The following is a 27,220-nucleotide window of genomic DNA, read 5'->3' as shown; positions in this document are numbered from 1 at the left end:
CATATTATAGTTAACTGTTTTTCGATTAGCCACTGAACAAAGGACTGAACGCATGTGTGCATTAGATGCAAGGACCCTTTTATAAAAATAACAATACATTAAATGCAAGACACGCACATGTCTTCCTATGATTCATCATAAGTGACGTCAGTCAGACAACTAGCTCTGTCCGTGTTTTACCTCTGAAAATTGCTCTGCTCTAGCTCTGAGAATTTAGCCGCCAGGATAGCCTTGCCGTGGGGTTATTTTCTCTTTATTTCCATTTTATTCAACAAAACAAAAGTATGGGAACCATCCCGTACAATATGCATGAGATAATCATATCCAGTAGAAACATAAGGCTATTTTCTTATTATATGTTCATTCATGTTTCTGAATGTAGAGCTGGTTTTGATGGTCTAATGTAACTGCAGTAACGTTATACATGTATCATAAAATAGCATATTATCGAAGAAGCAGAAATAAGCCTTGTGGCAGAGGCTGTCGTGGCTTCGCCAGAAATAGTCGTCTGTCAGTTTTGCGTGTGAGAAGGACGTTTACAGAGCATGCGCATCGATATTACCCGCCGAATGTCAGGGAAAAGCCCACGTATGGTTTTACGTCACCATCTCTAAAACACTCTTGACTTGTCAACAATTTTGCCGTCCAAAGGACCGAAGAGTGACACTACAGAGTGACACTGAAAATGATTGCTTGGAAAATAAACATTTTTGATGCCAAATTGGGATTCAGAACTGATGAGAGTCCCAGATGCTCGACTTCATGTAGAATGCGGAGTGACTAAATGTGCGTATATATTGTCATAATCAGATAGCCTTGTGCCTTGTGTATGCCTTGAAATGATTCACTTCAACTGGAAACATCTTTGACGATATGAAAAATTGTGTGGACGAGCCACGCCCTGAAAACAGGATTACACTGCACGACCGGAACATTGTAGGGCAGTTATAGAATTACAGGTTGTTTGGGGCACCAGAATCACTGCAAGATTTCAAAAGCCTTATTGTGTGTAGATGGAACTGTGGGTTTGTGTTGCATATTGCTGACCAAAACAAAAACAAAAACAACATCGCTATATCCTCTCACAGCTTTTTATTCTTGAGCTGAACAACCGTCCTGTCTGTCATGAGCGACAGAGTCGTCTGGACGGAACTTTATAGTGTCACCTGATGGATGACTGAACGAGACGAACGACGAACATCTAGAAATGGACGGACAAGTGATAAGGCCAATATGACAGTCAGGATCGTTATGTCTCCTGGCCTGACCAACCGGCTGATTATGAAAACACAATCGTATCGTCCAAATATATACATCCGAACTAAGAATATATAGACTATTGTATAATCTCCTTGTATTCAACACTGCAGCGTGTACATGGTCCTGGTTTTGATCTAACTGTTTAGAAAATTCATCATATAACGTTATAAAGTTAAAGACTAAGAGTATGGTTAAACTTAAATACAATGTATTGATTTCCGACGTACCCCACCACAGTTCTCTGTACTAAACGTTACCGGCGTTGCGGCAAATGCTGCGTTGAATCCACGCTTTCTTGTCTACCTACTAGTATCTCATCTACCATCTTACCCAAAGTTTGGCATACTTGCTGCAAGTTAACGTTGCATGACGGTACAAAATATGTTTTGCTCTCAGCCTGTTCGGGTGAACTTCACACAGGACAGGGCAGGTGGATCGAGTCCACTTCGTTTTCATCTTTTACTGCACATGATAACAATAATACATAAGGCTGTCAGAACCTTGAGTTGTATATACATTGAGGAAATATCAGCTATCTCCTGTCGAATTATATAGCATCAATTACAGTCTCTTGTTAGGCAGTTAAATTATGCACGACGCCTTGAGAATCTCTGTACTAGGCTGTGCTCAGCAAGAGTGAACACCCCACGTCATACTTAAAAAAAAAACAACACCCCACGTCATACTCCTAACTATCAATTCAATAGTGTCATGTATGATTTATCATGTTGTACTTGATGGCGTCATAAACTTCCTGCCGACGAGACTAAACCAGTCCGAGGAAATGGCTGTGGCAGTGGCAACTTATATCTTCAAAGAGATGATGTAAGTATTAAACTGACTCAAATTGAAAACGAATGAACGTCACACAAATGCCAAATGACAATGTTCGTTGAGGAAACACTGGAGACAAAGTTCTATCTAGAACGTTGTGCAGGTTTAGAAATGAAGATGGAAAACGAAACCCATTGCGTAAAATGACGACATGGCCTCACAATCTATGTGGTTTTCCATCAACTTTCAACTCACAGTAGTTGTATCAAGGACGTTGCTTGTAACGTTATGTCTTCATTTCTGCCAGTGAAGTCGGTTGGATCTGTGAAACATTTTCAACAGTTACATTTTCATTCACATGATAAACATGAGAAAACGTAACATACGATTCACAGCGAATAGACAGGTAAACGTTAACAGAACAAACGCATTCTACAAAAGTCCCTGGGCTGATCAAAAGATTAATTCTCCCGCGTGGAGGAACTTTTGTACTTGTGGTGACGTCATGAATAAGTAATGAGACCGAGGCAACTTCTGTACGAGTCCAAATTTTTCCGTCTTGGGGGACAGACACACAACTTCGGACCTCTTGGGGTCCTTTGAGACTTTTATCCCAACGTTTTGGGACTTAAGATCGCCAAATAGGTCTCTAGGACCTGAAAAGCTTCTCTGTAACTTGGTAGTCGATGGTTGATCGGCGTGAGGATAGGCGCACGTCGTTAGCAGCACGGGAAGAAATGGAGCTTGGGCAGCGTCCTGGCAGTGCCGCCCGCTCAGGGGCATGGGACAACCGCGGGTACGACGGGTCTCGGCCGACGTCTCCAGCTCGTCTGGACGCCTCGGCATACGCTCGAGACTCGTACGGATCACCAGCGGCTATTCCATCGGAGATGGAGAGCGAGATGTACGTTCATGGCGGCACGGTACGGGCTGTGCAGCCGGCAGGGCCAGAGCAGCAGACCGGGTGTTGGAACAAGTTCAAGCGTTTCATCCGAGGTAAACTTTCGGTTGTTTAGAGACTAGTGGTGGTGTGCTTCCTCAAAATTACAGTCTTACAGATTGACGTACAGACCATGAATTTAAAAGATGTGAGAAACGTACACCTGCCAAGATATGGGACAAAAGAAACAGATAAAACAAATTTCATCGCCGTCGAGGTAAGGTTGTTTCGACGGAAAAAGACATGTTACCCACAACATGGTGTTTCGCCGCCCAAACTTCCTAAACTCGTACCGATAGTCGAAACAGACAGCTGTAATGCATCCAAATGGTATCTTTATAGACCCTTCCTGGCTTGGTCTCGATGAAAAGGTAGAAATGTCGAATGTATGCTTCTCTTTCTAAGCATTTAGCGGTGGGGAAGGTCGCTAAAACGTTCTATAAGTGTGAAGTAGTCGTAAGGTGCCGCGAAATCCAAGTTGCTATTTCCATAAGAAAGTGTAACAGTACTAAGACGTCATTTTTATAACCATATGCAGACTTGAGGAAACTGAAACAATTATTTTTGGGACAAATGGACCAAGGCTTCCGCTGTTTTCGAAGAAAACTCAGCGGTCCAAAACACTTACTCACAACATACCAAGAAGTCGTGACACCGGCCGCCATCTTGTTTTTTTGGGGGGCTGAATATTTTGGAGAGCGTTTGTTTACACCTGTGTGGTCCCTCATCAGCAATGTTCGCGGAAACTTCAATATCCATGACATTGATGTCATGTCTTCATCACTTCCATTTTTGTGCGTTTGTGATGATATGGAGGCATGTTTTACGACTGATATCACCAAAAGTGATGTTTCTAAAAAGATATGTTAGGAAAAATGGCTAAATGCAAGGAAATATGGAAATAGTTCAAGGATGTCTAAACTTTTTTCTGGTTGCAGCCATTCTTCACTTTTCATGCCAAATCTTTAAGAAATGAAGATTTACAGGTATTTGTGTATAGATAAGTTTTCAGGACTGAGGGGAAATGAAAAGAAAGATGACTGCCCTGGTTTCCATAGCAACTGCATCCAACAGACATAGGGCATAGGTCAAGTAAAAGTTGATGGTGGAAGACCTAAAGAAAGTACTCCTCGAATCTGATGAACGATGAACAAAGCATTTTGCTAAATTTCAGAAGATTTGAGAGTAAGATTATAACTTTGGGCTCTTGTTGCTCTGTAGAAAGATGGGGACACAGATCGGCCTTGGAAAAGTCTTCACTTGAAATGTACAGCAATTTTTTTGTAAAATAGCCTTCTGAATAATTTATGTCTTCTGGGAGCATCAATTTATTTGATGGCATGCCTTCAATAGTTGCCCCACTACACCCCAAGATCGCCACGTAATTATGATCCACTCACACAATATGAGCACCATAACTTGCAAAATGGCAAGACGATTTATGCCTCTAAAACTGATTAATTATTCATACAAGTTATTGTACTGGAAAGAAGTGCATCTTTCATATTGTGTTCTGAGTTCTGTTTCATGTATGATTTATAGGGGATGAATCCTGTGTCTGGTTTTCTGAAACTTGATAGGGCATACTGAAGTACACACATACCACCCCTAATATTTTACAGATGCTTTTGAAGAAAGTCTTGAAAGATTTATGACATTCTAGAATAGGTTGGTCCAACTCCAATAACTCACAGAATGCTGGTAGTGCATTGAAGAAGATGGGGTGTAATTATCTAGCTTTTCTCTGGATGGATTTTTGATATGGGTGTCTATTGTTCGAAGTTGCTTAATAATTCATAGAGTTTTTGTGTGATGGCATGTCATGGCAACAAAAAGTACATTCTTATTTGGCAATGCTCTCTGGTTATTGGATTAGTTCAAACAGGTCCAAACTGAATCTATCCAGAACACTGAACACATTGTTCAGTTGAACCATTTTTAGGCCATCTAGAAAAAAAAATCAACATTTTGAAATTTTTTCTCCGTAAAGTGTTAAAAAACTGAGAGAGTATGATACAAAATTTAATCGAAATCAATGGCACATTACTACATACAATAATACATTGTTGTTATCACTATGGAAATGACTATGTAAATTACTAGATACGGCCATGCATCCTCATTGTTTTAAAACTGTAAAACAGGAATGTTTGACTTGCGCCATCATCTGTGGCAAAATCTTTTCACAAGAAGTGAAGAAATTAAATTCAGATTGACCATGCAGGACTCGAAATACCACCTGCATATGCAGCTTACTACAGGTAAAATTGGAGCTGTGCAGGGCATTGGAAATGTCAAGCAATGCAGAGCCATGCCAAGATACCAGACATATATTAATCAAAGTTTGTCTGTTTGTCCTATTAGTTATGTGCTGTACATAACTGAGCAAGTTTGGTGCCAAACCTGCAAATATTCTGATCTTCAAAACCTAAATTCAGAGCTACTTGTTTTAATAGCTTTTTTTGCATTTTTTTTTTGCATTTCATGCATTGGTAAATTATGTGAAAGTGAGCTGCAAGTCCCTATGTGTTGGACAGCCTACTGAAAACTCCTGAGCTGCAGAAAACAAAATGGCTTGGGTGTAGTGTAGATTCAACTCATGATGTAGAAAAATGACCAAAAAGTTTTCATTGTTTTGACCAGTCAGATTTTACAATACATACATTGATTACCTTAAAAGTTATAAAGCCTTTTTTAGATGCTTAAAATGCATGTACAACATAGCTGTGATCTAAACAAGACATTGCCACTGGTTGGCTAATCCTATATACATAGTACCAGGTGGTTTCATTGGGGAAGTTGCCAAGCATGCCTAATATCCTCACAATGCCTGCAGGCATAGCTTATCTGTGTTGCTATGACAACATAGTCAAACACATTCATTTGGAGTTGAAAAGTAGGTTTGCACTGGACTCATTGCCCCCTATAATTAGCACATGAGCTGTCACTGGTGGAATTAATTGTCTCTAGCCTAATTATCTGGTATGCTAGGATGAAAGATAAAAAGTCAGACCCTTTGTTTTCAGCAGCAGCTACTTTTGCTAATTATGAACAATGTAACCCTTTCAGTTTCCCCAGTTTTACCCCAGAAAAAAAAAAGGTATAGAGAACTAATTACAAGAGCAGCACACCTTCATTTGGAACAAAGCAATCAAGCAATGGGAGGTTTGTTTTTGAGCCCACAAAAGTACAAGTTCATCAAATGTCATTAAAATCAGAGTTTTTGACACATGGGGTCCATCCCACAAGCAGATTTCCTTCCTTGGACAAAGGGATGGGTCCTGATTCTAGAATTTAAGGCTTCCCAAGGCTGCTGGAATCTATGGTCAAGACATATCATGGGTGATTACTGTGGCCACTCATACATATGCCCTGGTATGGTCTGTGACTTGTCAATCTTAATTCTCCATTTTTGGACTTAACCCTGTCTTGTCAAGGATTGTACACTTTCATAATCATAAGCTCATTTTTTTTCTGACATCCCCTTTTCCTGTGTCAGAAGATGTATTGGGAATGATATTCTGGCATGGTTTAGTGGTGAAATTTTAATCAATTCCACATCAGAATGTGCAAAATATTCACCCCACAAGGGTGTCAATATATTCAGAATTTTTGTTACACATAGACAGCTGAATTTAATCAAATATCACTGTAGAAATGTAAAGGTTTTGTTACAGACAAAATTTGAGTTTTTACATGGAAAGATATAATTTATAAGGGCAGAGATTGGCCTGATTAGCCATTAATAAAAATATGTTAAATCTTTCAAAAAAGAATGTCCACAAAGTGCACTCAATGTTTTTCAACCACCACGTAAACATCCAATCACAATTGATGATTAGAGACACTATCTTTTGTGGTTGATGATTGAAAAGCACTTCAGTACCCAGGCCTGATAAAACGTGGTTTATGAGGACGGGAGGACACTAGTATATATAATATAGACAAAATTTCTTAGGCTTATGTCAGTTGTTGGAAAGATTATGTAAGGAAGTGCCAAATAGTGCATGTAATCATATTGGCCATGTGGTCCTTTTATAGAGATGGCCTTATGTTATACAGATTTGACTGTACCTCTAGAGCTGTAGCAATAACAGTATGATGAGCAATGTTTGAATGTATTTGCAGGTATGTGGGCTACCAGGCAGACGGAGGAATTCCATGGCGACAAGGAGCAATATGTGAAAACAACGCTGCGGGAACTTTTCACCTATATCATCTTTATCGTCATCTTATGCATCCGTAAGTACACTTGACCCCTGGACAAGACCGTACTGACCTCCGTCTGTCTTCCCTTCTTTCCCTCTCTCTAGGTATTTGGGCCACACGGATGGCCGATGACGTTGAGCCGGGAACAGATGCGTATATTCGCATCACTCTGCGAGAACTTTGGACCTATCTTGTCTTCATATCCATTCTGTCTCTCAGTGAGTACTTGGTGCTTCTAAGTGTGGCCAACGTTTTAAGTCCGACTTTTCCAGAGTTGAGAAGAATCTGAGATATGCTTTGGTACGAATTCGTCCAATCACATTCAATCTTTGTTTGATGGATTCATTTTTTCGACAGTCACACCAAACACACCAAAGCATAGATCAGGACACTGAAAGCTTGAAATTGTGTATAATTTGGCTTATTCAGTTCTTTATCTGAGTGGACAAAAATATTTTTAATCTTTTGTGGTCCAAAAGTTGACCTGGAGTAGTTTGAACTATCAGCGAAAAGTTTCACTTTGACACCTCTAAACCTCCCGTGGTGTGAAGTTTAAAGTTCGGTTAATTGCCCGCCTATGGGATGCCAAAACCCCGTCCCTAGAGGTGTGAGGCCTTTTCACAAACGAAGCTGGCGTGCTGTAGACATACATTGTCATGGCACTTGCTTGCGTCATCGGATGCAAAACAAGAAAAGAGGTCCAGGTCCATTACTCTGGAAAGCGGACAACATGCCACACATCTTCTCTCTGCACCAAAGAAAAGAAATACCTCCACCTAACCTGCATGGTTCTCCAACTTCTGTTCTTATTCTTTCCTGTGGATACATTTATGTTTATACATGTATGTCACCTTTCTGCCACTTAAAAGCATTCAAGGTGTGTAAGTGAGTACCTGATGGCATGTAAGAGATGTGTACATGCTATTTTCTGCCACGGTCCCTTTGGGATACAAGTTTGTTTCACCCAGGGGCACGACACAATAGCTCTCTGACGTCAGTCACTCCATCTCTGTTACAGGTGTCACACACAACTAAGTCTGTTGTCACTCAAGCACTTTGTGTAACTGTCTATATTGCGTGTAAGGAACTCCTGTTCTTACGCATGCACCTATGTATAGATCATTGTTCATGTCTCGTATTGTTCATTCTTTTTGCATATATCAAGGATTTTTTTTTCTAAAGACAGGGATTTGGAATATCATACTTGTCAGAATTTTGTGTTACAAGTTTGTGTAATGAAAAATAAATAGGCACAAACTTCTAATGTAGAAGCCATACACAAACTGTCTGGTTTTTGCTTTCTTAAAAATTCAGCAAGTTTTGAGAATAACAATAGATTTTATTTTGATCTCAAGAATTAGGATTAACCAATCTAATGGCAGCAGCACAGAACAACACTATATGTACATTTATTAAAACATATTGTAAACATTGTAAACACTGTAAGTTTTAAAGAGACAACATTTGTCCCCCATATGTTTGACTACTAGAAGTTTGAAAAAGCCACCTTGGAGCATTTAACAATTGATGTTCAAAGAAGTAAATGCAGTGTTACTGAGAAAAATAGATAATGTTTTAGTACAGTGCCTGAGTTACTATACCATTTCATTTCCAACAAAGAAGCCTATATGTTCACTCACTCACTCACTCTATTAATCAAGTTATCTGTTGTTGTACAGATTGTACGTCTTACAAGGGCTAGTTGTCAATTTCCAGAAACTGACTCTCAACTTTCCTTACCTCTCTTTCTGTCATTGTACTGTCAGAGAATTTACCCTTCAAAACTGTCCTTATTTTCCTGGTACAGGTAAGTTTTTCTAATGATTATAACTCCTATCTCTTTGTTGACAGGTTTCTTTTTCTTCCAAAGCTATGCTGCAAGAGGATAATATGTATATGTTTTGTATATGCATTTAAAATGAAGGCAGTATTTATGTGGTTTACAAGTAAACAGATTTGTGTTTTGTTGTTTTCTGACCAAACTTTACTTTAAAAAGAATTGACTTGTTAATGTGATGCAACTTGTTGTGTAAACCCATTTCAAATACATGTAGATACAATAAGTGTTTCAAGAAACCTGTAGATTAACTTAACAGACTTACATAAAACTTCACGTTCTACAAAAAAATCTGCCAGTTTATGACCTAAAAGTATCATAAAATCTGCCTGCTTGAATGGTTTGAATTTAAGTTTATGTTTTTAATTTATAGGATAGCAAATATACAATGATTAATAGAAGTATTTGTACTAAGGCCTAGAAATAGTTCAGATTATCACATGGATAGCCCCTAGGGAGCCCATTTATAAGAATTTTAGTTGGCAGTTTAGAGGACAGGTTTGTGCCTGACTCCCATACCTGGACTTATATGGACAGACCACTGGAAGTAGAGCCAACTGTTTTTGTTACGACCGTGGATTGATGAGAGCCACAACCATGGTTTCTACTCTTTGCAGTGGAGTGAATTACTTTAAAAGTAGTATTTAAGTGGAGAAATTGACTGGAAATTGACTTGAAGAAGAAGAAAAAAGAAATAATTGTTGTTAGAGAACAAGAGAACATCTGGTATGAAAATTTAGATGATAAGAAAGAGGAAAGAATAGTTGGTGTCTAAATGGTATGCAGGGCTGCATACCTAAAAGTAAAAGTCATATCAGATACAGGTACTGTTATAGAGGTACATACGCAGGTCCAGATCTGGGCCCGGCGATCTGACAATTAAGCATCCTCATTATATTGTCCTGTGGTCTTCAATGAAGAAAGAAAATCATGCTCACAAGAGAACCTCAAATCCTAGATTGTGCTGATTTCAGCGCCCATGCAATGTTTACGTCTTTTTCCAGTGCTAGATATTCATCTTTGTGGTAGGAATAACACATAACATACTGGTTTTAGTTGCAAGTATATAGAGAGTATATTCTTTCAGGTACAGTTCCAGTACATTGGTGTTCTGGTATTTTGGACCTGTATTGTAAGGTGTACCAATACCAGGCATACAGTAATTGGTATCGGTGAACAGCCCTACCAAACAGTACTAGTGATTTGACAGAACATTTTAAACAAAAAGAGAGAAAGTGTGTGTCGCAGTTCTATTTGCTAGCTCCTGTGGTCTGCCCATGGGGTGTTCAGCTATGCAGAAAGATGTTTAGATAGGGATATAACATCTGGCTCCCTGCACTGGGAAGTCAGGAAACTTAATCACAGGTTTTGTTGGACATCACATATCGATAGCGTACCCTGAATAGGACAACTGCATCAGGTTTTAACCAAGGGCATGGGAATGGCCCTCAAGGTTTTGTCACTCTGCTTGGGTACACAAGCGATTGACCAACTTGTCAGAGGAATCAGGATTGTGAAAGAGTTTGAAGTGTTCGAACCTTGTAGTTTTTGTTCTGGTGCTGTGATGTGGAAACACAGTTTGTGTAAAATTGGCATTCATGATGGTTAGTTAGGTCCCGCAAATTGTTATCTGATGGTAGTTTTATGGAAACACTTGTGTTTTCTTGGTCCAACCACCACAACAAATGAAAATGTTGCATAGTCGTCTTAATTAAAAGTTGAAATATTTTTACATCTCAATTATGGATAGGAGAATGCCAAGTTGTGTACTGACAGCAAGAGTTTGTCCAATGGAAAGTTTTATAAAAAGATGTAAACATATATCATTTAATGATTTATACCTTGAAAGGAAGTGCGCAGTTTGAGGGAATGGTAGACTACTACCAGTGAAAAGGATCATTCAACGCAACATCGCCCATATGGAACAAGGCAGTGTGACTCAAGCATTCAGGTCAAAATTCTCTCATGCACATACATCCAGGGCTTGAATGTCATTTGGGCCCCACCCAACCAAAATTTTTATATGCACAGAATACAGTTTGGGTGCCCAACCTGAAATTAAGTATAATGCCACCAAAACACTAATTTTATATACATGTACTTCCAACTGTCTGACAGCTTGAAGATGATCACCACTCATCAGAGTTTAGTTCAAAATTAGTAAAAAAAAAATAAGCAATACAGCAAAGGTTTTCTTATTTTTTCTGACACCAAAATGTCAAGAAAAACATATACTACTACTGGTAGTGCACAATTATGTTTATAACCTTAAACTAACCCATCATTTCGAGCCAGTTTACTGTGTAACTAGTATATGTACAAGGCACTGCCTGTTTGACTTCAAAGTTTACAAAATTTCAGCCATTTTCCACAGTGCCGTACTGTACACCCTACTACAAGTATACTAGATACAATGCATTATTGTACTTAATAGTTACAAGTTACAACCATTGAATGTGTGGCAGGAAAAGTCTTGTTGTCTGTTAAATCAAGGACGTTATATCATATTGGTTAAATACATGTGTTGAATAGGATTAGAAGGCATGCAGCAGCCTTTGGGCAGAACTAGTGCATATCGTGAGCGCAGTATAATATTGCACAAAAGTATTAGCTAGGAGGTTGTCCATTGGCAGGAATGTTTTTCCTGTGGAATTGGAGAAGGATAATCTTGTGCTGAAAGAGAGTCCTGGTGCCGTGGTGAGCTACGGTATGTACCGGTATGCTTTCTCGATTTGGAGTCGATCATAAATCCTGCTAGCAAAACGGAAAAGGGGAGAAACAGACAAGCAGACACACACCAATATATATGGCAACTAAAAACACAACATTGACTTGGCAAAGGTAAATAGAGAGGAAAAATTAAACCTGATGTCTGGACTAAATTTTCCTTAGGCTGCTGTACCAAAAGCGTTATTTTTGGAATATAAAGTGATCTGGTCGTATGTTACTTTTTAGAAAACTTGAGTCATGAAACCCTAATGTGTACCTTAACTTAAGTTGCGACATGGAAGTAGTGTTCGCAGCATCCTTGGGATCTCATTAATTATTAACGAAACAAGGTAACAACATTTGAATATTTCATGAGCTGTGTTCAAAGAAGACAATTTCAGATACGATCTCGTGCGTAGGTATGATGCCAAGAAGGTGTGCATCCACCAAACCCTGTTTTGAAAGGATGGTTGCGCAACAAAAGGCTGACGTGTCGTAACATGAAAATTTCATAGCTATTAAGTAATTTCTATGTATTTGCGACTTGCACTCCGGTAATACCTGGATAGAACTTTTAACGATTTGAAATAGGAGAAGGTTATAAAAATCTTTATTTGTCATCTTTGAATGAATCATCATTGTCCATTACATGCATTAGTAGAGTCTAGTAGGGTTGTTTTATTTTCCATTTTGCAGTCTATTTACCTTCGTTTTTGCCAGAAAACTATTTTGAAAAGAAAGAAGGAAAGATTATGTATCTTTAAAAAGATATGTATCTCTCTGAGATAGGGCAATTACCAGTAAGTCCAACTCAAAGATAGATACATGTTAGAATAGTGTTTGTTGATATTCCTTTGAAACTTCATCTCTGTCTTATTCCTCAAATTTGGCGCATGTTTCCTCAATTTAAAGACATTGGATTGTTCTACAAGATTCATGCTCTGTCAGTTTGATAGTTTCTCGTGGAAATGTGCAACGTAATGCAACCAGATATCTTCTCAAGATTGATGTGAAACAGTGTCCATTGACGTTCAGAGTTTCAATTCTCCCCACTGCCACCACACCTTACCACCAAATGAGCAATTGAGACCCTCTAGAACACTTCAGGTGTTGAGGGAACGTGACAAAAGCACTTTTTTATTCAAACTCTGCCAAGTTTCAGATAATTAGTTCATCTACTTAGAAGTAACTACAACGAAGTGTACCCATTATTTGCAAGGTTAGTTACATTCCCCAACTGGCCTAAGTTTTGAAACAAAAAAGTATTAAAGTAAGAAGTTGTAAAATCTATTTCTCTCAGGGATGCAAGGACTTCTGACACGGTGATGTCAGTGTGTTGCTATGCAGGATGATTGATATATTCCCCAGAGAAATACTTTGAGCCTGTTTCATGCCCATTGTTCGTGGCACAAAGGACTCCTGAATGTTTTATGAAGAGATACGAGATCTTTGGTGCCAGAAATGACAGTTGGCATTAAGGTGTAAGTGCTGAAGTGGTTGATAGTTGTTAAAATGACATGAGCACAAGTGTCCAAATTATAGATGTGAACTTACTTAAAAAGTTTTGCAATTGTAGACTTTGCATGTCCAAAGACTAAAAATATTAGAATTTGTATCCCCCCCAAGAAATATTCATATCTTATAACAAGCTACTCATAGCTTTTTCTTCACACTATCACAGTCAAGCATTAAAGATGTTGCTTTGCAGTATATTTCCTTTCAGCTAGGGGGCACTTTTGTACTGTCAATCATTAAGCTTATCAGATATTTGACTCTTTGGATTACTGTGCTGTCTTTGAAGAACTAGTTTTTGAAGAGCAGAGATGAAATTGATCAGCACAATTCTACAGTCATATTTGCTAGCCGTAATAATCAATCTTGGTAAATGTCTGGGTATGAAATAAAGTTTGAAGATATAATTTGTTCAAAGAAATCACCTATTGCCAAACAACAAAAAGACATCTTCCTGTTTAACTGTTAAACCATCCAAGCCCATATCTACCAAAATGTTGGATACATGTAGTTCCTTTTCTACTGTCTGTGAACTCAAACTCTTCTAAAGCAGAAGTAGGTTTATAATAGAATTGTTAGGCCATTTTTTCTTTCTGTATAAACCATTGTTTCGGTTAGCCATTGCATTTGGATTTATTTTTTGGCAATGCCTTCGGGTAGATCCTTCCTTGATATCATGATTGTTCAATGCTTGCTTCCATGGTCTTCCTCCCCCAGTGACGTTTGGCATGATGGGTTCGACCATGTTCTACTTCACCAAGGTGATGGAGGACCTGTTCCTGGACTCCAGCCTGTGCTGCGGCAGCGGTAGCAACAGCTACCGTGGGATGACCTCCATGGCTGACTGGTGGAAGGTCAGTGTCACCTCAAAATGTGTACATTTTCTTGAATAAAGAGGCTCTTTTTTTTTTTTTTTTACAAAATTTTGTAACCAATGCTTTATTCTCACCATCGTTTTAGTGACTGTTTGGGTTGTGTAGAAAAGAGTCTTAGTGACATACAAACCTGATGTGACTATTTTCGGATGTACATTTTCTTCCTTCTCTGCTTGATAGTTGGCTTGTCTGCATACTCTTTTTGTGGCGCATAGTTAGATTCCACATAATTTCTAGCTGGACAGCTCAGATCTAATTATTATTGGGACCTGAACATGCCTGCCAGAATTTAGTGTAATAGACTGAGCCTTTCTAATTATAAAGTCGCATGCCCGCTTCAGCTTTATTTAGAAGATATATTTTCATGCCATGTTGGTGTCCCAATTTGCATTTTAAGAAATCATACCTCAAGCGTTTTTGTTGTAGACCCTTTTCTTAAGAATTACGAATACTTTAAAACTTACAGAATAATAAGGCACAAAACTGTGTTTAGGATTGAGCCAAAATCCACTTAAGTGCAAATAGACACCAACATTTTTTGTCAGCACCTGCCTGCTTCATTGGCACAGAAAGTGAGTAACTCTGCTCCATCTGAAATATTTGAAACGTAATGTTGCAGTTTACCCGCGGCCCCCTGCTGGATGGCCTGTACTGGACCAAGTGGTACAACCAGAACAACGTCAGCGGCGCCTACATCTACTACGAGAACAAGATGCTGGGAGTGCCTCGCATTCGCCAAATCAAGGTACTCAAAGATGCCGCCACTTTTTCTTCTAGCTCAAGGTACCATGTTTGCATGGAGCCCATGTTTGTAAGGATATAGAAATCTATGAAAGACAGTTTGTTATCTGAATTTGTCAATAACTGCCCTTCAGTGTTCCAGCTTTGTAGGCATGTGGTGGCAGCTGGTTTTAAATGCATATTGGCGGTGTCCTGATATCGCAATTGATAGTTTGGTCACCAAAAATAAAACTGCCATGAACATTCCAAGATTTACAGCATATTAACAGCAAAAGGACTTGTCACATCTTAACGTAATTGCTCAATGATATGATTATTGGCATCTAGTATGATAATTCTAGCAAAGTAATAAACTGTAGCCACATTTGAATGTATCCACCGCAAAGTAAAGTTATTTTAGAGTGTGCTGACATTTCTCATGTCAAATCCTAGGTGAGGAATGATTCGTGCGCTGTTCACGAGGACTTCAAGGACGAGATTCTGGAATGCTTTGATTCCTACTCTGAGGCGGTGGAAGAGACGGAGCCATTCGGGCTTGGTGTGAAAGGCGACAACACCACCGTGACCTGGGACGCGTAAGTTTCTCTCGTGGCATACTAACCGCCGTTAATCTACAGGCCTGGGTTGCGTATGTATGGCACTTCTGCATTGAACCCTTTGCTATCAGTGGTGTATTGTGAGCAGAGTTGCAATACCTCGTGGAATGGTTCATATTAGGATTTTATATAAATTATATACATTTGTATCAATAATAGACAAGTGTATTTTTTACTTGTCAACATAAGCCAGTTTTGTGGTAAAATTGGTGAAAATGGTTTTCATCCTATGTGGAGATGCCCAATTTATGATGTTTTTTCCTTGAATTCACCAAAATTGCAGATACTGAAAGAAAACAAACTCAGTTGTCATCCCCAACAGTTATTTTGCTTTAGAAGTGTTCCTAGGAAGGGACAGTTGCTAGACATCTGACCCAAAATGAACTGAGATGTTCTGCCTTAACACTCTGCATAAACCTGCCTAAACCACACAGGTGGTTTCATAAGGACTCGGATGAAATAGACGGCTCCGGACACCGGGGGAAGCTCACCAGCTACGCAGGCAACGGCTATGTCCAGGACCTGAACCTGACCCGGCCGGCCAGCGAGGCCAAGATCCTGGAGCTGTTCAACAACCTGTGGACGGATCGTGGGACCCGGGTGGTCTTCATCGACTTCACCGTCTACAACGCCAACATCAACCTGTTCTGTGTCATCAGGTCGGTACAGGAGAGTTCGTGTCCTCAGGCTGTATGTAGTGATGGTGGCAGTTACTGTAAATTTGTTTGATTTTTGCTGCACTAGGTGGCACAGCGAGAATCAAGAGTTTTATGTTTCTATCAACAAGGAGGGTGACGAAGGTTATTTTCAAGCTGACTGGCTATTACAGATCATTCGTACATTCATTTAAGTTTGCCACACTTTTTAGAATTTTGCGGCACAGATTTTTTCTGTATCTTTCCATAGTTTACCGCATCTGATTAAGATCGTTTTTTGTCCCAGGTTGACCGCCGAGTTTCCACCGACCGGTGGACTCATCCCGTCGTTCAACTTCCGCACGGTCAAGCTCCTGCGGTATGTGACGAACTACGACTTCTTCATCATGGCATGCGAGGGGCTGTATGTCCTTTTCATCATCTACTACATCATCGAGGAGGCCCTGGAGATCAAGCGCCACAGGCTGGGGTACTTCAAGAGTTTTTCCAACATTTTGGACATTACTGTCATCATGGTAAGTACTGAAAATCATAAAATGTTTGTTGGGAGGGGGGGGGGTATTTTCGCAGTCACCTTCGGAGATGTCATGCCACTATGATTATGTGTTTTCTTTGAAATTCTATGTACTACAGAATTATACCAACCACAAGTTTCAAACATGGTGAAAAAGTAAAACCATCATGTGCTACTGTAGAGTTTTGTAGTCTATTTAAGTCATTGTCTTTCTTTGCATTCAGTGGATGTTACTCACTTTTATCAATCTGTTGAAAAGGTAAAAAAAAAGCTAAAATGAGCTCCTTTACTTGTTTGACATAAATTAGGGAGTAATCAAATTTTGAAGCAGAAAGTGATTTGGTGATGAAATGTATTGAACAGACATGTATTAAAAATATCAAAGTGCAACCCCTGACAGATTTTTCAGCCAGAGAGGACACTGCATATAGAATTCTATCCTTGTATACCGCCTAGTATCATCACACTTGTTTTGTTACTCCTTCCATATGTACAATTCAAGGAAAAAAAGAAGAAATTCTTGTGCAGTTTTTCAAACTCTTTTCACATTTTGATGAGCATATTGTCAAGGGGTACATTGCATTTAACATGCATGCACTGACATTATTATTTTTTCTTTTGACAGCTGTCACTGGCCGCTGTAGCGTTTAACGTGTACCGGACCCTGAAGGTAGAAGAACTGTTGGATCAGCTCCTGGAAAGTCCGGAGACGTACGCTGACTTCGAGTTCCTGGCATGGGCCCAGGGGATCTACAACGACATGGTGGCTATCACCGTGTTCTTTGCTTGGATCAAGGTACGGAAACTTTCTTGTCAGTATTTTTACCCAGCCCAAGATTTCATTTTGATATCTAGAAAACCAAAGCTAGGCCTGTATTGTACAATCTCTCACTATCACAAGCTAATTGGGCCTCTTTCTTATAGTCACCAATTGGGGCTTAACACTCTTATTCACTCAGAAGCTCAGGATTCTTTGTCACTATGGAAACCAGTCAGTCACACCTTCTGACTGACAATTAGCAGGTTTAGGATGTTCCTAAGTCTCCCAACTTAGAGTTTAAGTTGTTGGCTTTCAGGGGCTTAACCAGTGGAAGGCTGTCAGAAGTATGATTTAGTCAGGCAGATGCCCAGTAGCCTCTGTCCTGCGGGTTAAAGCTGTGTAGGTTAAGGGGATGGAAATCTGCCTTTGTGTCATTTGAGAGTTTAAGAGTCTGTTCTTGTTCCTTAGGTATTCAAGTACATTAGCTTCAACAAGACGATGACACAGCTGTCGTCCACTCTTGCCCGCTGTGCTAAGGACATCGCGGGTTTCTTGGTGATGTTCTTCATCATCTTCTTTGCCTACGCCCAGCTGGGCTACCTGGTGTTCGGCACACAGGTCAAGGACTTCAGCACCTTTCCAGATGCCATGTAAGTATGCAGAGCTCAGGATTCATGTTTGAGAATATGTATACTGGTGCATCAAACTTTCATTAATGTAGGTACACAGCATAAGATATAGTAGAGTGTCTTACTGTTTCTCTTCACAGCTTGAGATATAAGGCAAACTTGAAGCATGTTTAAAATATTGAACAAGCAATACAACAAAATTCTTATTATTTTTTCTGAATCAAGAATATGTAGTACTTCAAGAATATGCAGTATTCTAGTTTATAATTCCAATTTGGGATGCACAAATGTGCATATTCAACCAGTATTTTGAGCCCTAGTAAGGTAGGAAATAGGCTCTACTTAGCGTGAGTACAGGTAATTCTTGAAAGGTTTGTGGTGACCAGTCTCCGTAGTGAAATCATAACATCGCTCATTTGTGTTTGAATGCCATAATTAAGTGCTTTGTCTGTAAAATTAGAACTGTAAAAACCTCAATTGTTTGCCTTTGCTTTCCAGCTTCACCCTGTTCCGTATCATCCTGGGTGACTTTGACTTCAACGCTCTGGAGGAAGCTAACCGTGTCCTCGGTCCCATGTTCTTCATCACATACATCTTGTTGGTTTTCTTCGTCCTATTGGTGAGTCCTAATGCCAATAAGCCGGTTTCACTGCTTGAAATGCACATAAACGAGGTCAAAGGTGAAAGCCCCTAACTGTTCTTTCTTGTCTAGGCTATGCTTGACGCATGCCCAGATACGTTTTGTTTATATTTTAGGGGCTGTCACCTTGACATATTACCAACAATGCACCACACTGCATATTTCAAATTCAAAGTACTCAAGGCAGGATTTTTGTCAGGGAAACTAAAAAAATTGTGGACATGAGAATCTTATTGAAGTTAACATTTACAGGCACAGTTTAGTACATTTGTATTAATATGTGATATTTCCAACATTTACCAAGAGCACAATGTGCCTGTAGGCATAGGAGGGTCTGAGGTCTAAGCCAGATGTGAAGTCACTGTTTTTGTCTATTTACTGTTGCAATGCTTGAAGATTATTTTGCAATCCTACAGAGAGGATTCAACTTGATGTGTAAAGACATGGCCAGAAAATTTCAATCTTCGTGGTATTGCCACACTGAGTACCTTTAACAATGCTACAGTGTCTACTTAATTGATTTGCAAGACATAAACCTTGTATACATGCTCACCAATAACCTTGTTTATTGTTTGTCCTTATTAGAATATGTTCTTGGCGATCATCAATGACACTTACTCGGAAGTGAAAGAGGAGATTGCCCAACAAAAGAGCGAGTTCGAGATCGGGGACTACTTTAAGAAGGTGAGCTTGGTATATGTTTTTTAGTATGCCAAAATACATAGTGTTGTCATGAGATGGCTGTTTTTGTCACTTGACAAAAATTGTGTTTTGCAGAAAAATATGCAGGTAATGAATTAAACTTTCTGTTACCTAGGTATAAAAACTAGTTGTTTACACCAACCCTATGCAATTATGTGTGCTTCTGGAAAAATGATGAAAAAATGTATGGGTGTTGAACTTCCTTGCTTACTCTTACTCTAGTCTGAGAAAGTTTTTTGGGCCATGATAGGCTATGTGTGACATAGGCTCTAGATAGGTAGCCCGGATTGCCCTTGTAATGACAAGTTTTTGCTCATCATCATATCAGGGATACAACAAGATGTTGTCGAAGCTGCAGTTCAAGAGGGACAAGATAGTGGACATCCAGAAGGCGTTGGCGGCTGCCGACGTCAACCGCGACAAGCAGGTCGACTTTGAGGAGTGGCGCCAGGATCTGAAAGCGTGAGTCCTCGTAATGTGGACATTTTCACAGGATACTTCCACTATGTCGGTTTCCCTCATTGTAAAAAATTTCAGTGAATCATAGCAGAAGTGTTTTCGAGCATGGAATTTGTAAAGATCTTCTGACCATCTCACATAATGACTATTAGTTTTAAAAACTCTTACTCCCTTCCATCTTTCAGAATGCACCTGTTTAGTCTTCCGGTTTATACATGTAACGTTTGGCACTTGGTGGTGTCCCTGTAGCACCGAATGTGTAGCAGTCTTATTAGCAATTGTGAAAGTTGGTCTGTAAGCATGTTTGCACTCAGTATCCAGGGCCTCTCTGATAAGTAGCTCATCAGTCACTAAGGGAAAACCCACCAACTTAAGAAAAACAGAACATGATAGACGACAAATGTGTGAAATGAAATATTGTCCTATTATATTAAACGCTAGGCGTGGCCACGCTGATGCTGAGATTGAGGCCGTCTTCGCCAAGTACGATCTTGATGGCGATCGCGTGCTGGATGCGGACGAGCAGATTAAGATGCAGGCCGACCTGGAAGGCCAGAAGGTTAGCATTTCACTGACACTTGTCTCCGGGTCAAAGAGAGCTGGTATCTGTTATAACATCTGCTAAGGGATAGTGACCGCAGTGGTTTTATGTTTGCAGTTTTCACTATGACATGTTCACCGCAAACTTAGAATCACGTTTTTCCATTTGCAGTTTTCCGCATGTGATGTAGTCGGGTCCCTCTCTGTGTTACACCTATAGTTACTGCACCTATTGCATTTATAATCAAGCAAGCTCTGGCCTTTGGAGTGAACTTTTTGTAACACTTTTTAATATTACTACATTGTGCTATAAATCTTGGTTTTATCATTTTTGTCCCCATCAAATTTTATCACCAAGAATACGCTTTTGTAGTACTACAGTAACTGTAACAGTATTATTTTGACCAGAACTTAAAACACATTGAAGACCTCCTTTCTACTTAAAATGAAATGTGGAATCTCTTGAAATTGAATAAATGAATGTGCAGTATTTGTTTTGATGTTCTGTGGTTGATCACATCTCTGTGTTTGTTTCCATCTGCAGCAAGAGCTGAGTGAGGAGATTGAGGATGTGGAGAAGGCGCGGGAGAACGCGGCTGTGCACAGCAAGAGCCGCGCTAGCTTCCACGACATGACCAGCGGAGATGAGGATGACGACCGCCCTATGCACGGTGTGTCGTTTGAGGAGTTCACTGTGTAAGTAGTTGTATTCTAAACAACTGGAAATTGTCTTTGATGATGATGATGATGAAAATTTTCTTTTTCTGGTGACTGCGAAAACTTGAATGTCTGTCATCAAGGCACTCTGTCCCTACTGTAGTCTTCATACACATTGAATACCCACTGTTCCCTTGTACAGTACATATTTGCATATTAATGTAACCTATACTATGCACATTTATTGTATTGTTTGGTAGATCTCTTTGTATTTTTTGAGAGCACATAATCATTAATCTAACAGATGTCTCCATTACACAAATAAGGAAAATAGAACTAAAATGTAACTAGCATTTGTATCACAATTTTTCTGAATATTTTCCCGCAAACAGCCTGAGCCGCCGCGTGGACCGCATGGAGCACTCTATCGGCAGTATCGTGTCCAAGATCGATGCCGTTCTGGTCAAGCTGGAAGCCATGGAACGGGCTAAGCTGAAGCGCCGTGAGACCATGGGCAAACTCTTGGATAGCATCACTGAGGTAAGGGCAAAATTTCAAGCAACATCTAAGGTTTTCTGCAAGTTGCGATAGGGAAGTAAGAAGAATGTCGTAAACATTTTTGTGTCAATATTGAAGGCTTAGCCATGAAGTAGATTTATTTCATTCCTTTATCAAATCTTGGAACAAGCGGGTTTTTGAGGGGCCATTTTACACAACAAAACATAATCAGTGGAATCTTAAGATGAGATGCAAGAAACCAAACAAGAAGTTGACAAAAGTAGTGATTTTGACATGAATTATCATAATGACAGTTGGGAACTTGAATTGATGACTGGATGACAACTTGGAATAGTAGGTAACTAAGTAATCAGGAGAAATTGTAATCCAAAGCCAATATCTTGAAAAGCTCAATTATCTATAGGGTTAGGGAGATGGAAATTATCTAGAATTGACACCCAAATTCTCAGTATGTATATGCATAGGGTACAGGGCTTTAGCCAGCGTCCGTTTTTCCGTCAATTGACGGAAATTTGCTGCCTGTGACGGAAAAAAAATTAAACCATTCCGTCAACCTTGACGGAAAAAAATCACGGAGAAAGATATGAAATCTCCTGAATTTAAATAAAGTACGGCTATACCACGCCCAAACACCCGAAAAACTGCCGTGAAAACCACGCCAAAAAACCCGCGGGCCGATTTTTCCCAGCGCACGGCAAGCGCCGGCGTTCCTTATTTGCATTAAAAGAATACACTGGGCGGGAAAATTGACGCGCCATGACCACCGGCGCCAGAAGGTCTCAGTTGAAGTCTGTTATATGCGTTTTTGTTTACTTTTAATGTTAAACAACATGTGCTAACTGTAACATAACAATAAAATGAATTTACATAAAGAACGGGGCCGACTGGCCCGACTCCGACATACTGCTACGTGACATAAACAACGGCGCGGGAACGGGCCCAACTTGCGCTAACTGTTACATGACAATAGAATAAAATAAACATCGAGCGTCTTACGAGCGCAACATATGGGCTAACTGTTACATGACAATAAAATGAAATAAACAACGGGCGTCTTACGGAAACAACGTGCGCTAAGTGTTACATGACAAAAGACTAAACTGGTCCGACGGGCGCTTGCACTAGCTTGGTAGTTGGTACGTTCCTACGAACTTTCACACAGAAGATGACGTAGCACTTGTTGTTGCTAGCGGCCATTTTGTTGCTGGTGCCGATTCCATAATTTTGAGTGAAATTCAGTGAATGTTACGTCGACTAGTGTTGTCCTTTTATGTCGTAAGTATACAAGTAACTTTCAATTGACGATATAGGAAACCATTGTGTAGGTTATGAAGTAAAATATTACCTACCTTGACCTACGTTGACAAATTCGTAGCACGACTCGTGAAGTCCTTTCGCTGACGCTGTCTTCCGATGACCGAGAATATCAAAGACTATGAAGTATGCGAACTAGCTTAGCTTTGCCATTACAAGGAGACGGAGACTAATATAAAGTAAAGTTTCTTTTATTATAGGAATTCATCAGGTAGTAGATCGTTTTTATTCAATAAACTTTAATCAGGTTTGCTTCAATTCTGTGCGTGCGTGTGTGTGTTATTTGACGTTGTGAATGGTGACGTTACGGAAGGGCGTGATAAAGATCGCACGAGGCAGACATTGTTTTGTTTAAATTTTGTAGTCAATGACGGAAAATAATAAACGATGACGGAAAAAAATAATTTTCGGAAGGATTTTTCCGTCAATGAAAATTGGGCTGACGGAAAAAAATTTCGAGCTGGCTAAAGCCCTGATAGGGTATGTGGGAAACTCTAGGCAGACATTTACTCCACATCTTCAGAAAAGACGCTGGAGCCACACATTCCCTGTTTGGAACTTTATTCAAGCCTACAAGCAAACATGTTTCGCCGTATGGCTTCTTCAGTGCTTTGGGCTTGGATTATCACAAGTACAATGTGTGACATGGTTTTTATAGACCAGGTGCATAGTGCCCTAGGTGGCTTACCAAATGAATGCCAATCAATTACTGTAAATGCATTTAATTCGCGGGGATTTAATTTAGAGGTAGCGGGAAAAGGACTTTTTGCTGTGGATTTAAGTTCGCGTTAACACCATAGACTGCAGTCTAATACCATAATAGAAAAATGTTCGCGGTGGTTTTAAGTTCGCGGTGAAGTGGTCACTGCAAAAAACGCGAACATTAATCCACCACAAACATTTCTGCTTTTACAGTATCTTTATCTATGTGTGCATGACATTGGGATGTGCCCATGTAGGATGAGCGCGCTGGCCGTACTGATGACGACCTGAAGCGCGAGCAGATGGAGCGCCTGGTTCGGGAGGAGCTGGAGCGCTGGGACTCCGAGGCCTCCATCTCCAACGCCAGCGGGCGTGGCAACTCTCCCGCAAGCGGGGGGCGCCCCCGCTCCCGTGGATCACGACCACCATCTGCTGTAAGTTTGCACCCATCATGACTGTGTTAGGTGTAGCCTGGTATCCATCTTGTTCTAGCCCTGGTCCTCTCCTCTTATTGCTCATCACTCAGTCTGGCTTCTCCCACATTTACGATTTGGATGTTTGAATGATTCTTTTAGCTAGGAAATTTTTTTGCATTTTGCGACTTGCAGTCGCAAAATGCCTTCTGGCCAGTGTAGTCGCCGTTGTGATGTTGAGATGAACGGACCTGTTCAATCCATGCCAAACATTTGTATACCTGTTAAAACAGGCATTTCTTCAACATGTTCGCACTAGCGCAGTGGTAAAGTTTACGCATTCTAAACCAATGCACCCGGTTCGAATCCGGGGAGGTAGATTTTTTTCAACTTTTTTTTTTCTTTTTTACATCCATTGAAATTCTTATTTTTACATCCATTTGGCCACACCAATTTATTTCTTTGGTTAACGGATTTGCCGCTTCGTTTTTTTGCCGAATAGAAATAAAAATAAAAAAAAAAAACTTAAAAATGCCCCGCAACAGAGCTCACTCAAAAACAGGCAATGTGTAGTGAAATTTGCTGCAGTTCACGCAAATTTTAACAGGTGGCGTCTAGATCTGCTGCAGTTCAGGCACATATGTGAATCTCTCCATGCGCCAATATCAGGTTTAGTTACTCTGTTCTATTTATATGACATTCTAATAAGGCCTAGGAAAAAAAATGTTGTGTTTCCTGTTTCAGTCCTGAAAAAATTAGGGTCGGTAGGTAGGGATTATCTTCTTTTTTTTCTTGTAATTTTTTTTTGGCTGGCCAAATTTCTAGTGATACATATTACAATACAGTCGAACAAAGTAAACTGAAGTGCATGAGGACACTTCTCTTTTAATGTCAAACTTTAATTTTGTGCACAATAGATACATTTATCCTTCATAAGATAGGACAAGCAGTGTTTTTGCTTCCATAGGAAGCAGGCTGAATAAAAATTCTAACTGGAAACTGTGACTCCTCTGCCCACCCCCCAAAAAAGTCTAGGGTCGGCAGGTTTTTCTAGGGTAGGTAGGGAAACAGGAAACACAACATTTTTTTTCCTAGGCCTAACTAGAAAAAAACGTTCACACACGCAAACATTGGCAAAATGCCAGCTTTTTTAAAAGCACTTGTTTTGGATGCAGTGTATTGGAGGTCATACTTAAAGTGTTTGAACACAGAAATGGAGGTCTATGCAACTTAATGGCAATTAGAGCTGCTGCTTATATCTTAAATGATTGTTCAAATGCCTCTGAGAAGATTATCCGGGGCCAGACTCTTTGGCAGGAAAAGGATCTGAGGAGCAAATTGGAGCTAGAACAGGACAGATAGAATAGAGACACAATGTGTGATGCTGAATATGTTTATTAACTCATTTAACTCATTGACTAACCCATTTCTCCACCGTTTTGTAGGACCACGGCCCAAGCGGAAGCTCTGCTTAAGAGGTCTCTGCAGTGTGAAGGATCTAGAGATTGTACTATGTCACAAGAGGCCTTATGATAACCCTCTGGATGTATATATTGTATGTGGTTTGAACAAAGGGATGGGTCGAGATACTGGAAAAGTTTGATGCAATCATGAACTAAAAAAATGTTTCTGCATGTTGTATTACAGACTAATAAGTTCTCTACATATCCACCTATTCTTTAAATAATATGTGTGTTACACTTCCGGTGAAATTTGGCACAAATAGTAAGTTTTAAGCTGACAATATGCTTCTCATTATTTTCAATAATCAGGAAAGTAACAACCATACAGAATAGTACTAAAAAGAAACCACTTGTGTCCTCTGTATAAAACTATACCAGAGAGTAATGTGTTGTTATACTTGTGCGGTGTTATACATAGAATATTTATATTATATATTCCTAAATAGTGTAGATGACATCTATTTTCAAAGTATTTTAGAGGAGCAATGTCAATTCATGTATGTGGATGTTCTCCATGTAAGCTACTATTAACAACTGCTCTTCAAACCTCAGTGGATTCAGTAGTACTGTCTCATGTCTTTGATACTATGTTCATTTCTAAATCCCTTTGCATAGGGCTTAACAAAGATGTTCGCTTTCTCACAATGAAGTCAGAAAAACTGTTCCAAGGTGAGGGTTACTGAGCGATGGTAGACTTCGTTTTGGGGTTTTAAAAAAAGTGGTTAGGAAAGGCTTCCCTTCCTGTATTTCATTAATGGGAAAGATGGATCAATGCATGTTCTGGATATATTTTATGGAACAGCAACATTAAAAAAAGTCACATTGGAACAAAGTGAAGTGAATGAAAACCTTGAAGACAATGAAGAAAAATTTGGCTCATGATACAAAAATAACTGCCCAATGTAAAAAAAAAAGAGTTTTTATGTGAAGGCCTACAGATGTCTATAAGGTTACATATATTTTGTGTCTTTGAAGTTGGTTATAGGGACCAAGAACATACATTTGTAAGACTGCAGTATTCCTGTCTCTGTGTTCCAAACTTCTCATCTATCTGTGTCATGTGTGACATCATATAAACATATCAACAATCTTCAAAAGAAGAGCATAAGAGACAGTGTGTTATGTCATGTTACCGGATGTTTATTGTAATGGTGTAGTTTATAAAGATGTAACTCTCATGTTTAGCATTACACTACTGAAAGTTTAGAATTGTTGAAGAGTTTTGTCCAATGTAGGCTGTCAGTGCTTTAACCTTGTGGAAATGTCCCATGTTTTGACAACTAATTATGTTAAAAATTGTGAAGAATTTTTGCGGGCAACATTTATTCACTGTCACACTGTACATTTGGACAAAGCTCAACACACCAGACTGTATATATTTCCTAAACGTAGCAAAGCAGAAAAGAGAAATTGCCTTCTGATCTGATTTTAAGATTTGGCCATGTCCAGAATAGGAAAAAAAAATGTCATATTAGGGATCGTATACTCATATCTTAAGGATTTATAGGATTCGTGCATGTAAACATTTGAAGTCGATTTTTCTTGATAAACACTGATATTGATGTAAAAAAGCATGAGTTTCATTACACCAGTATTTGTAGTCTGTTACAGACAAATAACTCTACTGTTAAGTATTATTGGTGATTGCTACACTTAAGGTCTCTCATAATTGTAAAGGACCCTTGGAAAGTGATGTTACCTGGATATGTGCCTTGTGTAATATTGAAAAGTGCCTGTGTGGAAGGGTCCCACACCTCCAGATTTATTATCTCTGAATAAATGCTCCTGCTATCACTTCA

General features: G+C 39.5%; 1 protein-coding gene across 2 annotated transcripts; it reads left to right on the top strand.

Annotated features, from left to right (window-relative positions):
- The first annotated feature begins 2,544 nt into the window (after positions 1-2,544).
- LOC118411327 (polycystic kidney disease 2-like 1 protein) lies at positions 2,545-27,220 on the top strand. 2 transcript variants are annotated; one of them, XM_035813540.1, is made up of 17 exons: positions 2,545-3,030; positions 7,288-7,401; positions 13,959-14,095; positions 14,736-14,861; positions 15,290-15,432; positions 15,888-16,112; positions 16,396-16,624; positions 17,249-17,419; positions 17,852-18,033; positions 18,511-18,631; positions 19,238-19,336; positions 19,683-19,816; positions 20,255-20,372; positions 20,898-21,049; positions 21,403-21,550; positions 23,803-23,979; positions 25,404-27,220. In XM_035813540.1, the coding sequence occupies exons 1-17, from the start codon at positions 2,721-2,723 to the stop codon at positions 25,431-25,433; spliced, it is 2,616 nt and encodes an 871-aa protein (XP_035669433.1). In that variant the 5' UTR covers positions 2,545-2,720; the 3' UTR covers positions 25,434-27,220. The 2 variants fall into 2 exon arrangements, with proteins under 2 accessions (XP_035669433.1, XP_035669432.1); XM_035813539.1 differs by lacking the exon at positions 7,288-7,401 and adding an exon at positions 7,103-7,216 and having other exon boundaries at positions 2,546-3,030.

Source organism: Branchiostoma floridae, chromosome 3 (genome assembly GCF_000003815.2).
Source record: "Branchiostoma floridae strain S238N-H82 chromosome 3, Bfl_VNyyK, whole genome shotgun sequence".
Lineage (NCBI taxonomy): Eukaryota > Metazoa > Chordata > Leptocardii > Amphioxiformes > Branchiostomatidae > Branchiostoma > Branchiostoma floridae.
The sequence above is the reverse complement of the archived record's forward strand: the minus strand, read 5'-3'. Positions and strand labels throughout refer to the sequence as shown.

What these genes read in the sequence shown, in the direction of transcription:
- LOC118411327 (XM_035813540.1), top strand. Translation starts at nt 2,721, where the DNA reads ATGGTTGATCGGCGTGAGGATAGGCGCACGTCGTTAGCAGCACGGGAA. An exon ending in ACCACCGTGACCTGGGACGC is followed by an intron (nt 15,433 to 15,887) that starts GTAAGTTTCTCT and finishes TAAACCACACAG; the next exon opens with GTGGTTTCATAAGGACTCGG. An exon ending in CCGACCTGGAAGGCCAGAAG is followed by an intron (nt 20,373 to 20,897) that starts GTTAGCATTTCA and finishes TTCCATCTGCAG; the next exon opens with CAAGAGCTGAGTGAGGAGAT.